This window comes from Pseudophryne corroboree, chromosome 5, assembly GCF_028390025.1.
Source record: "Pseudophryne corroboree isolate aPseCor3 chromosome 5, aPseCor3.hap2, whole genome shotgun sequence".
NCBI classification, from domain to species: Eukaryota; Metazoa; Chordata; class Amphibia; order Anura; family Myobatrachidae; genus Pseudophryne; species Pseudophryne corroboree.
Genome location: NC_086448.1, coordinates 252,794,314 through 252,810,392, shown reverse-complemented (window position 1 = coordinate 252,810,392; position 16,079 = coordinate 252,794,314). Strand labels below are relative to the sequence as shown.

The following is a 16,079-nucleotide window of genomic DNA, read 5'->3' as shown; positions in this document are numbered from 1 at the left end:
TAGCTTGCCCCCAGTAGTTAGCCCTCTGTAGCTTGCCCCAAGTAGTAATGCTCCCAGTAGTAATGCCCCCTTGTAGTTTAGCCCCGCTATAGTAATGCCCCTATAGTTTGCCCCCAGTAGTAATGCCCCTATAGTTTGCCCCCAGTAGTAATGCCCCTGTAGTTATGCCCCCAGTAGTTATGTGCCCCTGTAGTTATGCCACCAGTAGTAATGCGCCACTGTAGTTATGCCCCCCAGTAGTAATGCACCCCTGTAGTTTGCCCCCATTAGTTAGCCCCATGTAGCTTGCCCCATGTAGCTTGCCCCAAGTAGTAATGCCCCCAGTAGTACTGCCCTCTGTAGTTTGCCCCCTTGTAGTTTAGCCCCCCTATAGTTTAGTCCCCAAATAGTAATGCCCCAGTAGCTTAGCCCCCAGTAGTAATGCGCCCCAGTAGCTTGCCCCCAGTAGATGTGTATTAGAAAAAAAAAACACCATACTTACCAAGCCCCGCTCCCGCATCCGATCGCTGTGATCCTCCTGGCATCCGGCTCCCTGCACCATGAGTGAGACGTCATGACGTCTCTCTCATAGCGCACACTAGAGCCGGGAACCGGAAGCAGGAGCTCAGTAGTGAGCTCCTGCCGCCGGGCTTCCACTGTGCGGGGAGAGCTGGGCGCCGCTGGTAACAGCGGGCGCCCGGTATCTCCCTGCGGCACCAGCACACATCGGGTGAGGTGAGCCGGAGGAGAAGGAAATGCGTTCCGTCTCCAAGTGGAACTGACGGAACGCAGTTCCGCCCCGTTACGGCTCACTTTTACCCCTGGTGCTAGCCACCTAAAAGGACCTACCTTTGTATTTGTGCCATGGCTAAGCCTAGGATGATCCATCTAATTCCAACCCATCCCACATGCCACTTCCCTGCACTGAACAACTCTGTCATTCAATAACTGTGTTTTGAGCTCCTCCAGTCATGGATCAGTACACAGTGATGAAGGAAGGATAATAGAGGAGCAGGCTAAAGGTTAGTGTGGAGAAGGTTAAAGCAGTTTGAATGATACTGACTGTACTGTATAGCTGTCAGTAGTATATTCTCTAAATTGTATAGCAGTCACTGGTATGTTCTCTATTTTTAGATTGTAAGCTCGCAAGAGCAGGGACTTCTTTCCTCATGTGCCTTTCCTTTTCTTACTTACACAATCTTATACTCCTTACTCCCTTTGATGGCACCTAACCCCAGGATTTCTATACCTGTCCTATTTTGTCCTGTAGTGTAAGTGCTGTTTTCTTGTTTGCTCATTTTATTATGTACTGTGTAATGGGCGCTGCGTATCCCTTGTGGCGCCATATAAATAAAGGATAATAATAATATTATATAACAGTCACTCCAATGCTCTATGGGGTATATTCAATTGAAGTCGGATCCATTCTGACATTCATTTGTCGAAATGGATCCGACAAGGGCTATTCAATGCCAACTCAATTGAGGTCTCGCTTGCTGGAGCCGGGTGGACGCTGCTGTGAGCGGCGGCCGTGACACATCCTCTGGCTACGCTGCTGTAGCGCTGCTCTCCCCCATCTCCCCGCGGCTCTCCCCCATCTCCCCGCTGGTCTCCCCCCTCTCCTCCTCTCGGCTCCCTCATCTCAATCCGACTGTTTTTATAGTCTGATTGAGATGGCCCCGTTTCCGACAGAAGCACGCTGATCAGCAGCTATTCCGCCAATCCACGTGCTTTCCGACAAGTCGAATTCCTTGACTTGTCGGATAATTTTGGGTTATATTGAATAGGTCAGAACCCCTTCCGACCTAAAAAAGTCGAAAACTGCCGTCTTTTCCACAGACGGCAGCTTTTCGACTTCAATTGAATATACCCCTATGTATTGTATGGCTGTCTGTATGATGTTCTCTCTATTGTATAGTTGTCATTAGGATGTTCACTGTATTGTATGTGGGTAACTAGGATGATCCTGTATTTGCATGGGAGTCATTGGGATGCACACCATTTTGTATGGCCGTCAAAGGATGCTCTTTGTATTGTATGGTAGTTTTCAGAATCCTCTCTGTGTTATTTAACAAACACTAGAATGCTGTCTACATTGTATAGCATTCGCTAATATTGAAGGTGGCCTAGCACTGTCTAAATGACAGCCATGCCACTTGTGTATTGGTCATGCTTACTCTAGTGGCATGGCATATACTGTAAATTGCTGTCTAGACATTGGTGGTGAGGAGGGGTACGCTACTAGTTTTTTTTATAGCCTTGTGGAGCTGGAACCTTTTATAAGTCCTTGTTTATTTGCATATAGTCTCACTTAGATAAAGGCACTCACTTGTATTTTAAGACTTCTGTCCACCATCAATATACTATAATTCTAATAATAATATTTATATTATCATAAAATACAGAGAGCATGGGATGACTAAGGAGACATTAAGGAAATGCTTGAATAAACAAGAAAGTCTTGAATCTGTTGTTGAAATAAACTAGAGTGGGGTCTCTCAAGCTGTGCCGGAAAGTGAGTTCCATAGAGTCAGAGCTGCATGAGATTCTAGGTACTGCTAAAAGTCCTTCATCTACAGATCACAGTAATTGAGATGGGCAGTATGGAATCAGAAGCTGCTTCAGGTACCTTGGAACCATGGGCCTAATTCAGACCTGTTCGCTCGCTAGGGGTTTTTTGCATTGCTGCGAACAGATAGTCGCCGCCCATAGGGGAGTGTATTTTTGCTTTGCAAGTGTGCGAACGCATGTGCTGCCGAGCGGTACAAAAAAAACGTTGTGTAGTTTCTGAGTTGCCCAGGACTTACTCAGCCGCTGCGATCACTTCAGACTGTTCGGGGCCGGAATTTAAGTCAGGAGTCCTCCCTGCAAACGCTTGGACACGCCTGCGTTTTTCCAAACACTCCCTGAAAACGGTCAGTTGACACCCACAAATGCCTTCTTCCTGTCAATCTCCTTGTGATCGGCTGTGCGAATGGATTCTTCGTCAAATCCATCACCGCTTTGTAGCTGTGCGACGCACCAACACATTGCAGTGCATATGCATGCGCAGTTGTGACCTGATCGCAAAAAACGCTAGCGAGCGATCAGGTCTGAATAACCCCCCAAGTCAGAGGGCACATTGCAGTACTCTAATCGAGATGATACAAATGAACGTATGACTTTGGCAGATCTTCAGAGGGAAATAAATGCTTCGTTCTGGCTATTTTCCTCAGCTTAAAGAATGAGGATTTGAGTGTAGCTGATATCTGATGTTTAAGTGTCAAATCACCATCCAGGACACTGCCAAGATACCGCACATGATCAGTGTTTTAGAATTCTGAACCCCCATGTGTAAGTCCAGTTGGTTGGCTATGCTGCAGTCTTGTCCTTTATAACAGAGGTCCTATCATAAGGGGCACAAGCGCGCGCCAAAAGGGTCGTGGCCATGCAAATAGGGGGTGTGGCCAATCACACGTAATACAAGTGGGCGGCTGGCGGTGTCACTGTTGGGGGCGTTCCCAGCACCTACGGAGGTGCTGGGCTTCCCCCAAGCTCTCTCACAGCGTGAATGGATGCCGCACGCATGCGCGCGGCATCTTTACACGCTGAGAGGGCAGAAAGCGGGCGGCTGTTTTAGCAGGGCACCGCAGAAAGGGCAGGGCGGGTTTTGCACTTAAAAAATCGGGCAGGGCGCGGCGCCGTGCTAAAACAGCCTAGCGTGAACACTACTCCCAGACAAAACTGTTTGTGACCGGCTAAGGACTGTGCCATCCAGCCCACAGAAATTTTTCAGGCGCTCAGTCAGAATCCCATGGTCCAAGGTATCATATGTTGCAGAAAGATCCAGAAGGATTAAGATGGAATGACTGTCACCTCTGTCTCATGCCATCAGAAGATCATTTAACACACACACACACACACACACACACACACACACACACACACACACACACACACACACACACACACACACACACACACACACACACCAGGGCTGTTTCAGTGCTATGTCGTCTCCTGAATCCTGATTTGAATGGATCGCAAATATCATGGGTTGTCAGGCAGGTTTCCAGTTGAGTTGCAACCACTTCTCAGTAACCTTTCCTAGAAAAGGAAGGTTTGATACCGGTCTGTAGTTAGTCATGCAGTCGGGATCTAAATTAGTTTTTTTTTAGAAGAGGTCTAACACTTGCTTCCTTTAGTGGTTCAGGAAAGATGCCTGTCTGCAAAGAGCATTGAACTATTTTTGCAAATACATGGCCAATGATGTTCATACACCCTATTAGAAGCTTGGTTGAGGCAGAGCCCAGAACACAGGTAGTAGGACGCAATATTCGAGCAATTTCAGCAATGTCTTTTACATCCTTTGGGCCCTGAAGACAGGGGGCTTACATTGGCAGGCTCGGTAGTTTGGCACTCCTTTGATGGCACTGTTCCAGCCTGTATGGTGTATACTTTATCTGCTAAGAAGTTTGCAAACTCGTAGCATCCTGCCTGGGAGAGTGGTTTCATCAGGCTGCGGGTATGCTGGCTTGCAAAGCATCTCCACTGTACGGAAAAGCTGAGCTGGCCTATTCTTTACTGCCATGATCTCTTATTAAGGGGAACTCTGACTTCTTACAGGTGATTGTGGATTCATATTCTTCATTATGCTTTATTAATTAGTCTTCTTCCATCGTCTTTCAAGACCCATTTTCTTAAGCTTATTAACACTGTTGTCAAACCAGGGAGCTTGGCAGTGTGGTTTGTGAGGTCATATATGCACAGATGAGATAATATCAGTTGCACCTATCACATCCCTATTACAGTAATGGACTAGGGAACAGGGATCTTTACAGGCACCCAATATCACAGAGAGATCCAGATTTCCTGCAAGAGCCTTGGGAGTCTTACCCTTCCTTGGACGATACTTAGTCAACTCCATGGCATTAGGGGATCTCTGTATCACTCCAGACAAGAATCTGAACTTTGAAATCTATAGTAAAATTAGAGCGTTTCAAGCTTTTACTTTAAGAAAAAATTTCAGTGACTGTTTTAATAAGAAAAGTGGGTCTGTGTGCAAGACCCTCTCATTGTGCAGTGACAGATATTGTGGAGGAGTCTTTTGAAAATACGAAAGATGCCTTCAATTTGTTGGGAAGCACTGTTCCTATAGAAGTTTTTGATAGATAGCAAGGATAATAATGTTAAAAATGATTATTCCTGCAGCTACCAGGATTGTTAAAAATAGACCCACTGCTGTGATTATTAATTCATAGACCCCTAAAACCTGCAGTATCTGTCAATAAGTTTGTGTGAAGCCAGTATTTATGTATCTTACTAGCATATCTGTAAAGAGGTGTGTATCATACTGTTTGTCATGAGAATCACTTAAGAGCAGAGGAGTTTAAAGTGAAGGAAGGACTGCAGGGCAATGAGATCGTTGCTCTTCCAATCAGGCCACAGGGTAGGATGGTGAGTGCAGTGCAGGTTCCTGTGAAACTACAGCTCTTATTGATTCACCACTGGTGTGCTCTTGCTTTACTACTCATCAGTGCGTGCTTATGCTAGATGCAAAAAAAGCGCCTCCAATTTCTGCATAAACCACAGTTGTCCTTGTACACATTGGGGGTAATTCCAAGTTGATCGCAGCAGGAAATTTTTTAGCAGTTGGGCAAAACCATGTGCACTGCAGGGGGGGGGGGGGGGGGGCAGATATAACATTTGCAGAGAGAGTTAGATTTGGGTGGGTTATTTTGTTTCTGTGCAGGGTAAATACTGGCTGCTTTATTTTTACACTGCAATTTAGATTGCAGATTGAACTCACCACACCCAAATCTCTCTCTCTCTGCACATGTTATATCTGCCCCCCCTGCAGTGCACATGGTTTTGCCCAACTGCTAAAAAATTTCCTGCTGCGATCAACTTGGAATTACCCCCATTATGCCACACAGTAGCGCCTCTTACACATTATGCCACACAGTAGTAGTGCCCCTTACACATTGTTTGGGTGATACACAGAGGTTAATAAAAAAAAAAGGTGCACTCTTAAATATATATAGAAAAAAGTTATTTTTAAATATAACTTTTAATTCAATCAGTTAAAATAGTACCACAAACAACAATGATACAATGCAAATTCTGGTGTCTCCAGTAGGTCAAATAAGTAATGCTAGAGATAATGTTGCAGTATGATATCAAATACTCATAACCCATGGTTAATGTGAGTACCCAGATAGTGTATAAATAGCTTGGGAGAATTATAAGCATTGGCTTAATGAGAGAGTGGTGTGCTTAGCCTGGGAGGTAAAGATAGAAAAGGGCACATTTCTACTTTCACAGTATGGTCCTCAGAAACCCCTGTTGTTATGTAAATATTGCAGAGGGTTCTGTAGGGTGCCCGCAATGAAATGTGCATAGAAGGTACCTGTAGGTAAGATAAGGCAAGTAGCATGTCCTGCCAGCAGAGCCAGTCTAAGGAGTAGCGGTGTTCCCTCCTGCTAGCCGGGTCTCCTAGATCAAGAACCTAGAATGACTGGGCGGCTGTCACATTAGCAGAGGCAATTTGAAGGTAGTGGTGTTCACTCCTGTTGACCGGGTCTTTGGCTAGGTGGTGCCACCCTTGGCCTACCCCTCTACTGAGTGTCATTATTGCCAAGGGGTGGATGTGTCCACTCTTTTCTACCTTCCCTGCATGTTATGCCATGCTGTGGCGTGACTCAGTAGTGCAGAGCGTCTTTACGTGCAATTTTTTCCATTAAAATGCATCTTATTCACAAAACAATGTGAATCGGATGCACGAGCAGCTTATGCTGATTTAAATGATATGTGGCATGCCTATATTCTGTGTGCGACTGTGGCTGTATCTGCATACTAAAAGGTACATTACAGGGTTTTCCTAGAAAACACTGTAACGTACCATTTTGTATGCAGATACAGCTGCAGACGCACAGAGAATATAGGCATGCCACATATCATTTTAATCATGCTTGTGAGTCCTATTCGCATTATGATGCAAATAAGATGCATTTTGTAAAAAAAGGCGCCCAACGCTAATGGAGTTCCACAGGACCTGTCAGTTTACTCACAGCAGGCATCTCCCATTACATGGCGTATTGAGGCAAGAAGTCTGAGGACACGCTTGTGCATTAATCTTTGCACCAGCCCTCTTGATAAACATTTAGTAGTACAGGTTCAGTCTCTCATATTTTCCCAATTTTTGAATATATGCATTCCGTACTGAGACATCTTAGGGACAAAAGTCTAAACACAGTATGCATGTACAGTATGTTTCATATACACCTTATACAAACAGCCTAATTATACTAATTGTACTAATTATGTGCATGAAATAAAGTTTGTGTACATTGAACCATCAGAAAGCAAAGGTGTCACTATTTCGCACTTAAAAAATGTTGGATTTTGGAATATTTTGGATATTGGATTTTTAGATATGGGAGACTAATCCTGTAACTTCATAGAGAAGATAATATAATGGAAGGATCGCCCTAGCATAGTGGTATAGTATAATCTTAGATATTTTTGCATATGTTTAATTAGTATATTTCTATGATTTCTTGTGTATATTTTTGTCAGTGTCTGGAATTACATTATATTCTTATAATAATTTATACTGCCCAATCATTAAATTGCAACTTCTATGTTTGTTATAGGAATAGAAAATTCATTTCCATGAACTGAGTTTTTTATAATGCCGGATCAGGATGAAAAAGGGAAAAAATCAGAAAAGACATCTGATACCAAAAAACAGGGAATATCTTCAAGGTTTGTTAACTGTATATAATGTTTATGTTGGTGACTTTGGTGGTGAGTGAAAATGCAAAACTACATTGTAAAATTGAACTAAAAGTGGGATATAGTTTTAGATTCATGGTACAATACATCTCCTTCTACCATGGTTAATAGAGCATTAAACCAAAATATGTATTATTTTTATATTGCCACCCATATTACCACCCATATTTCTTTGTTCAGCTCCATGCAGAAGCACTGATAGAGAATTAGAAATAATTAATATTAATTACTGTCAGAACGCGCTGGAGCCCGGACTCTTCTACTGGATCTGACGTCACTGGTTTCATGCGGCTCCTATGGTCCTGCTGCGGACAGGGGTTCGTTGGCGTCCGCGTTGGTAACATGGTGGCCAGCGTCTGTTTAAAATTTAAAGGGGTATGCATGTCAAACGTCACATCATACAGTATTTGGCGCCAAATTTTAATCTCAGCTTTATAGCTTCATGGCTTCCTTGTGTGTTTCCTAGTGAAACTACTGTTTGTTCCCGGTTCCTGTCACTCCTTTGTTCTGATTCCGGCTCCTTTCATTCCTGTGTTCTGTTCCTGGTTCCTGTCACCTGAGTTTTCTTATCTGGTCCTGACCCAGTCTGACAACTCTGTTACTATATGCCTCACGGCGAATGATCAGTTCCAACTCTAGGGTATACCAGGCCATATACTTAGGAAACCAGACAGAGGGCCGCGGCCTTCGTTTCAAGCGTAGCTCCTTGGTGATAACAACTGGCACGTTAGATGCTGCGCATCTGTTCTGGGTATCAGCCAATACTAAAGCACAGGTCAGCATCCACAATATGCATCTGTGAGTTAGCAACAGTTACATTGATTGGGACACTATTGTGTCTATCAGGTAGATGTATTATTCATCATTATGGGCGAGAAGTGGTATCAGTGCATGTTATGTGCGATACACTGCCTCCCCCCCTTGTATGAATGCGCTGGTCTGTGTACAATGACAGGTGTGTGTAAGATAGCGTGCCGGTATGCAGGGCAATGTATGAACGGTCAGTAGCACTGACATTCTGACACCTGCATCTGTTGATTTTCACAGCTGTAGCTGTCATTGCCCATTCACCACACCAGGGACATCACTGTCCTTGGCTGCGGGTGACTGCTGGCTCTGGGCTGCATGTGAGATACCGTGATAATAGCGAGATCTTGCGCATGCTCACTGGAGCTGGCCGGGGGTGAGACGCAACGCATCAGACCTACGCTGAGGTGCTGTGAGCACGGGCAGGGATCGCCGGAGGAGAGAGCTTTCACTCCCCCTCTCCGGCAGTCGAGATGATAATATATCTTGGTGCTACTGCTTCCTGTTTCGTCTCGGTAAAGAGGCGAAGCAGGAAGCACTAAACTCACATGATACAGTACGTGCAGGTATAATACGTTTACCACTATGCGCTAAAAAAATAGTTCAGATGTCCATTAAGCCTTAGTAATAAGCAGGCATTTGCTTTCAATGTCTAAGTTGGACCAGATAGATCAAAGCTTTGGACTGCTTTCCTCATTTGAAGGAAGCTATTGATATCCACTACCAAAAAATGTACAATTAAAAATACATAGACATTGGTGAGTATCATTTGTTTTACAAAGAAGAAAAGGCATGAGATCTACAGGTGCCCTCGGTGAACAACTTGATGCTTGGCTCTGCTGATATGCATATTGGCCCTCATTCCGAGTTGTTCGCACGCAAGCTGCTTTTAGCAGCATTGCACACGCTAAGCCGCCGCCTCCTGGGAGTGAATCTTAGCTTAGCAAAATTGCGAACGAAAGATTCTCTAAATTGCGAATAGAAAGTTCTTTGCAGTTTCTGAGTAGCTCGAGACTTTCTCTGCCACTGCGATCAGTTCAGTCAGTTTCGTTCCTGGTTTGACGTCACAAACACACCCAGCGTTCGCCCAGACACTCCCCCGTTTCTCCAGCCACTCCCGCGTTTTTCCCAGAAACGGTAGCGTTTTTTCACACACTCCCATAAAACGGCCAGTTTCCGCCCAGAAACACCCACTTCCTGTCAATCACATTACGATCACCAGAACGAAGAAAAAATCTTGTAATGCCGTGAGTAAAATACCAAACTTCTTAGCAAATTTACTTGGCGCAGTGTGAACATTGCACATGCGCAATTAGCGGAAAATCGCTGCGATGCGAAGAAAATTACCGAGCGAACAACTTGGAATGAGGGCCATAATCCTTCTTTATAGTACTAAAACATAACTTTTAATTATTGCTAACAATAAAAGTGTATATTTTATTCTGTGGTATTCCAATAGACAAAAAAGAAATTATGAAAATATTAGTATAAGAAATGTGATTAAAGTAAGAAACAAAGTGATTTAAAAACAAATAGCCGCTGTGTTTATTTTACTTTTAATATTATTCTTATATTTCCAGTTTCCTATGAGAAATATTGTGTTTAAGTAGTTTTCACTTATACTTTAGTTCTTTGCTTAGAATGATTTTAGTACTCCTAAAGCTGTTTCCCAGAGGCTCACTGTAGCCCAATGTGATTGTTACATATTTGTTCTTGTCAGGGCCGGTGCTAGGGTGTTCAGCGCCCTCCTGCAAACTATAAATTTGCGCCCTCCCACACTTTACTAAGGACAGCTCGCGGCTAAGGGACAATGGCCCTCATTCCGAGTTGATCGCTCGCAAGGCGAATTTAGCAGAGTTGCTCACGCTAAGCCTACGCCTACTGGGAGTGTATCTTAGCTTCTTAAAATTGCGACCGATGTATTCGCAATATTGCGATTACAAACTACTTAGCAGTTTCAGAGTAGCTTCAGACTTACTCGGCATCTGCGTTCAGTTCAGTGCTTGTCGTTCCTGGTTTGACGTCATAAACACACCCAGCGTTCGCCCAGACACTCCCCCGTTTCTCCGGCCACTCCTGCGTTTTTTCCGGAAACGGTAGCGTTTTTATCCACACGCCCCGAAAACGCCGTGTTTCCGCCCAGTAACACCCATTTCCTGTCAATCACACTACGTTCGCCAGAGCGAAGAAAAAGCCGTGAGTAAAAATACTATCTTCATTGTAAAATTACTTGGCGCAGTCGCAGTGCGAATATTGCGCATGCGTACTAAGCGGAATTTCACTGCGATGCGAAGAAAATTACCGAGCGAACGACTCGGAATGAGGGCCAATGCCCACAGCAGCAGCGTCGCCTACACACATAATGCCCACAGCAGCAGCGCCGCCTATACACATAATGCCCACAGCAGCAGCGTCGCCTACACACATAATGCCCACAGCAGCAGCGTCGCCTACACACATAATGCACACAGCAGCAGCGCAGCCTACACACATAATGCCCACAGCAGCAGCATCGCCTACACACATAATGCACACAGCAGCAGCGTCGCCTACACACATAATGCACACAGCAGCAGCGCCGCCTACACACACAATGCACACAGCAGCAGCATCGCTTACACACATACTGCACACAGCAGCAGCGTCGACTACACACAATGCACACAGCTGCAGCGCCGACTATACACAAAATGCACACAGTACTGGTGCCACTTATACACAAAATGCACACAGTACTGGTGCCACACACACATATACATCAGTGCAAGGCTACACACACACACACACACACACACACACACACACACCTCTCCCCCCCGCCCCCCTCCCTTTTTCCCCAAAGTATTTTATTAGTAAATATGCCAGCATTACAGAAACAAGAATAAAACTTTTTGAACCAGTGTAAATGTAAATATAATATAGGCATGGTAACTCATGTTGTTTTTCATTTTTTTTTTTTTAATTAGGAAATGCTCTGATCTCAAAAAACTCTGGTCTCTCTTAAATGTTCAGGCAAGCAAACAGCAGGTAAAATGTTATGTTCTGATTTATTTTGTATATGTACAGTATGCTAATTAATTTATCTGCTGGAGATATTATTTTATCTGGTATTGTTTTCTAATTTAAACAGAACCTTGAAAAATAGAAGAAACTGAACTAATTTGTCAGTTAAAATATTAAATGTACGCTGGATATCGGTAATCCCTTTTTTTGCTAATGTACATCAAGAATATGCCCCACGTCCTTTGGAATATACAGAAAACCTATTTTATCTTGTTATGGTTATAATTGAATTGCTTTGGTTTGTATTAAGTTGGGCCCATTCTGAGCATGTGCCAGCATTGACTGCAGGTGTCAATCAGGCAGAGGCGTTCGCGGGGTGGGAGGGGGCGGCAATGCTCCATTTCCTAGGCTGGAAAGGAGCGCTGCGGCAGCAGCATCAGGGAAACGGGGACATGGTAGGGCAAATGTGGGGCATGTCGTTGGCATGATTGGGGCGGCTGCGTGATGTCACATGCAGCTGCTTCGATCAAAAAGGTGGCGGCGGGCCTTGAATAGGCTCCTTAGTCTCTGGGATTCTTTTTACATTTCCTTTTTATAATTTGCTACAGTAAATATTCCTCACCCTTGTGCTAGTCCATTTTCTGATTACTGTCACTTCCAACATCAATATCTCTGATTTTTTTTTCTTTTCTTTTTATTGCCCACACAAATGATATCTTGTTATTTTAGAATGTAATATTAATCTTTCTCTAACGTCCTAGTGGATGCTGGGGACTCCGAAAGGACCATGGGGAATAGCGGCTCCGCAGGAGACTGGGCACAAAAGTAAAAAGCTTTAGGACTACCTGGTGTGCACTGGCTCCTCCCCATATGACCCTCCTCCAAGCCTCAGTTAAGATTTTGTGCCCGAACGAGAAGGGTGCAATCTAGGTGGCTCTCCTGAGCTGCTTAGAGTAAAAGTTTAAATAGGTTTTTTTATTTTCAGTGAGACCTGCTGGCAACAGGCTCACTGCATCGAGGGACTAAGGGGAGAAGAAGCGAACTCACCAGCGTGCAGAGTGGATTGGGCTTCTTAGGCTACTGGACATTAGCTCCAGAGGGACGATCACAGTCCCAGCCATGGATGGGTCCCGGAGCCGCGCCGCCGTCCCCCTTACAGAGCCAGAAGACTGAAGAGGTCCGGAAAATCGGCGGCAGAAGACGTCCTGTCTTCACTAAGGTAGCGCACAGCACCGCAGCTGTGCGCCATTGCTCTCAGCACACTTCACACTCCGGTCACTGAGGGTGCAGGGCGCTGGGGGGGGCGCCCTGAGACGCAATAAAAACACCTTTTTTGGCAAAAAATACATCACATATAGCTCCTGGGCTATATGGATGTATTTAACCCCTGCCTATTTTTACATAAAAAAGCCGGAGAAAGGCCGCCGAAAAAGGGGCGGAGCCTATCTCCTCAGCACACTGGCGCCATTTTTTCCTCACAGCTCCGTTGGAGGAAGGCTCCCTGACTCTCCCCTGCAGTCCTGCACTACAGAAACAGGGTAAAACAAGAGAGGGGGGGCACTAAATTGGCATATAAATATATACAGCAGCTATATTAGGGAAAAACACTTATATAAGGTTATCCCTGTATATATATATAGCGCTCTGGTGTGTGCTGGCAAACTCTCCCTCTGTCTCCCCAAAGGGCTAGTGGGGTCCTGTCCTCTATCAGAGCATTCCCTGTGTGTGTGCTGTGTGTCGGTACGTTGTGTCGACATGTATGAGGAGGAAAATGGTGTGGAGGCGGAGCAATTGCCTGTGTTAGTGATGTCACCCCCTAGGGAGTCGACACCTGACTGGATGTTCTTATGGAAAGAATTACGTGATAGTGTCAGCACTTTACAAAAGACTGTTGACGACATGAGACAGCCGGCAAATCAGTTAATACCTGTACAGGCGTCTCAAACACCGTCAGGGGCTCTAAAGCGCCCGTTACCTCAGGTCGATACAGACACAGACACGGACACTGACTCCAGTGTCGACGGTGAGGAAACAAACGTATTTTCCAGTAGGGCCACACGTTACATGATCACGGCAATGAAGGAGGTTTTGAACATTTCTGATACTACAAGTACCACAAAAAAGGGTATTATGTGGGGTGTGAAAAAACTACCCGTAGTTTTTCCCGAATCAGATGAATTAAATGAGGTGTGTGATGAAGCGTGGGTTTCCCCCGATAAAAAACTGCTAATTTCTAAAAAGTTATTGGCATTATACCCTTTCCCGCCAGAGGTTAGGGCGCGTTGGGAAACACCCCCTAGCGTAGATAAGGCGCTCACACGCTTATCAAAACAAGTGGCGTTACCGTCCCCTGATACGGCCGCCCTCAAGGAACCAGCTGATAGGAAGCTGGAAAATATCCTTAAAAGTATATACACACATACTGGTATTATACTACGACCAGCAATCGCCTCAGCCTGGATGTGCAGTGCTGGGGTGGCTTGGTCGGATTCCCTGACTGAAAATATTGATACCCTGGACAGGGACAATATATTATTGACTATAGAGCATTTAAAGGATGCATTTCTATATATGCGAGATGCACAGAGGGATATTTGCACTCTGGCATCAAGAGTAAGTGCGATGTCCATTTCTGCCAGAAGAGGATTATGGACGCGACAGTGGTCAGGGGATGCGGATTCCAAACGGCATATGGAAGTATTGCCGTATAAAGGGGAGGAGTTATTTGGGGTCGGTCTATCGGACCTGGTGGCCACGGCAACGGCTGGAAAATCCACCTTTTTACCCCAAGTCACCTCGCAGCAGAAAAAGATACCGTCTTTTCAGGCTCAGTCCTTTCGTCCCCATAAGGGCAAGCGGGCAAAAGGCCACTCATATCTGCCCCGGGGCAGAGGAAGGGGAAAAAGACTGCAGCAGACAGCCTCTTCCCACGAACAGAAGCCCTCCCCCGCTTCTGCCAAGTCCTCAGCATGACGCTGGGGCCTTACAAGCGGACTCAGGCACGGTGGGGGCCTGTCTCAAGAATTTCAGCGCGCAGTGGGCTCACTCGCAAGTGGACCCCTGGATCCTGCAGGTAGTATCTCAGGGGTATAAATTGGAATTCGAGACGTCTCCCCCTCGCCGGTTCCTGAAGTCTGCTTTACCAACGTCTCCCCCTGACAGGGAGGCGGTATTGGAAGCCATTCACAAGCTGTATTCCCAGCAGGTGATAATCAAGGTACCCCTCCTACAACAGGGAAAGGGGTATTATTCCACGCTGTTTGTGGTACCGAAGCCGGACGGCTCGGTGAGACCCATTTTAAATCTGAAATCCTTGAACACTTACATAAAAAGGTTCAAGTTCAAGATGGAGTCACTCAGAGCAGTGATAGCGAACCTGGAAGAAGGGGACTATATGGTGTCTCTGGACATCAAGGATGCTTACCTCCATGTCCCAATTTGCCCTTCTCACCAAGGGTACCTCAGGTTTGTGGTACAGAACTGTCACTATCAGTTTCAGACGCTGCCGTTTGGATTGTCCACGGCACCCCGGGTCTTTACCAAGGTAATGGCCGAAATGATGATTCTTCTTCGAAGAAAAGGCGTCTTAATTATCCCTTACTTGGACGATCTCCTGATAAGGGCAAGGTCCAGAGAACAGTTAGAGGTCAGAGTAGCACTATCTCAAGTAGTGCTACAACAGCATGGCTGGATTCTGAATATTCCAAAGTCGCAGCTGGTTCCTACGACGCGTCTGCTGTTCCTGGGTATGATTCTGGACACAGTACAGAAAAAGGTGTTTCTCCCGGAGGAGAAGGCCAAGGAGTTATCCGACCTAGTCAGGAACCTCCTAAGACCAGGCCAAGTGTCAGTACATCAATGCACAAGGGTCCTGGGAAAGATGGTGGCTTCTTACGAAGCGATTCCATTCGGCAGATTCCACGCAAGAACTTTTCAGTGGGATCTGCTGGACAAATGGTCCGGATCGCATCTTCAAATGCATCAGCGGATAACCCTGTCTCCAAGGACAAGGGTGTCTCTCCTGTGGTGGTTACAGAGTGCTCATCTCCTAGAGGGCCGCAGATTCGGCATTCAGGATTGGGTCCTAGTGACCACGGATGCCAGCCTGAGAGGCTGGGGAGCAGTCACACAGGGAAGAAATTTCCAGGGCTTGTGGTCAAGCATGGAAACGTCAATTCACATAAATATCCTGGAACTAAGGGCCATTTACAATGCCCTAAGTCAGGCAAGACCTCTGCTTCAGGGTCAGCCGGTGTTGATCCAGTCGGACAACATCACGGCAGTCGCCCACGTAAACAGACAGGGCGGCACAAGAAGCAGGAGGGCAATGATGGAAGTGGCAAGGATTCTTCGCTGGGCGGAGAATCATGTGATAGCACTGTCAGCAGTGTTCATTCCGGGAGTGGACAACTGGGAAGCAGACTTCCTCAGCAGACACGATCTTCACCCGGGGGAGTGGGGACTTCACCCAGAAGTCTTCCACATGATTGTGAACCGTTGGGAAAAACCAAAGG

At 45.7% G+C, this 16,079-nt stretch overlaps 1 protein-coding gene across 13 annotated transcripts in view; it reads left to right on the top strand.

Annotated features, from left to right (window-relative positions):
* The window catches only part of NEK10 (NIMA related kinase 10), an 831,700-nt gene that overhangs the window by 32,466 nt on the left and 783,155 nt on the right, over positions 1 to 16,079 (top strand). For 12 of the 13 annotated variants that reach the window (XM_063922254.1, XM_063922250.1, XM_063922255.1 and 9 more), the window contains exons 2-3: positions 7,614 to 7,725; positions 11,529 to 11,589. In XM_063922254.1, coding sequence (XP_063778324.1) covers positions 7,652 to 7,725; positions 11,529 to 11,589 — 135 coding nt within the window. In that variant the 5' untranslated portion in view covers positions 7,614 to 7,651. Of the gene's footprint in view, positions 1 to 7,613; positions 7,726 to 11,528; positions 11,590 to 16,079 lie in introns of those variants that run through there. The other variant, XM_063922257.1, reaches the window with a different exon arrangement.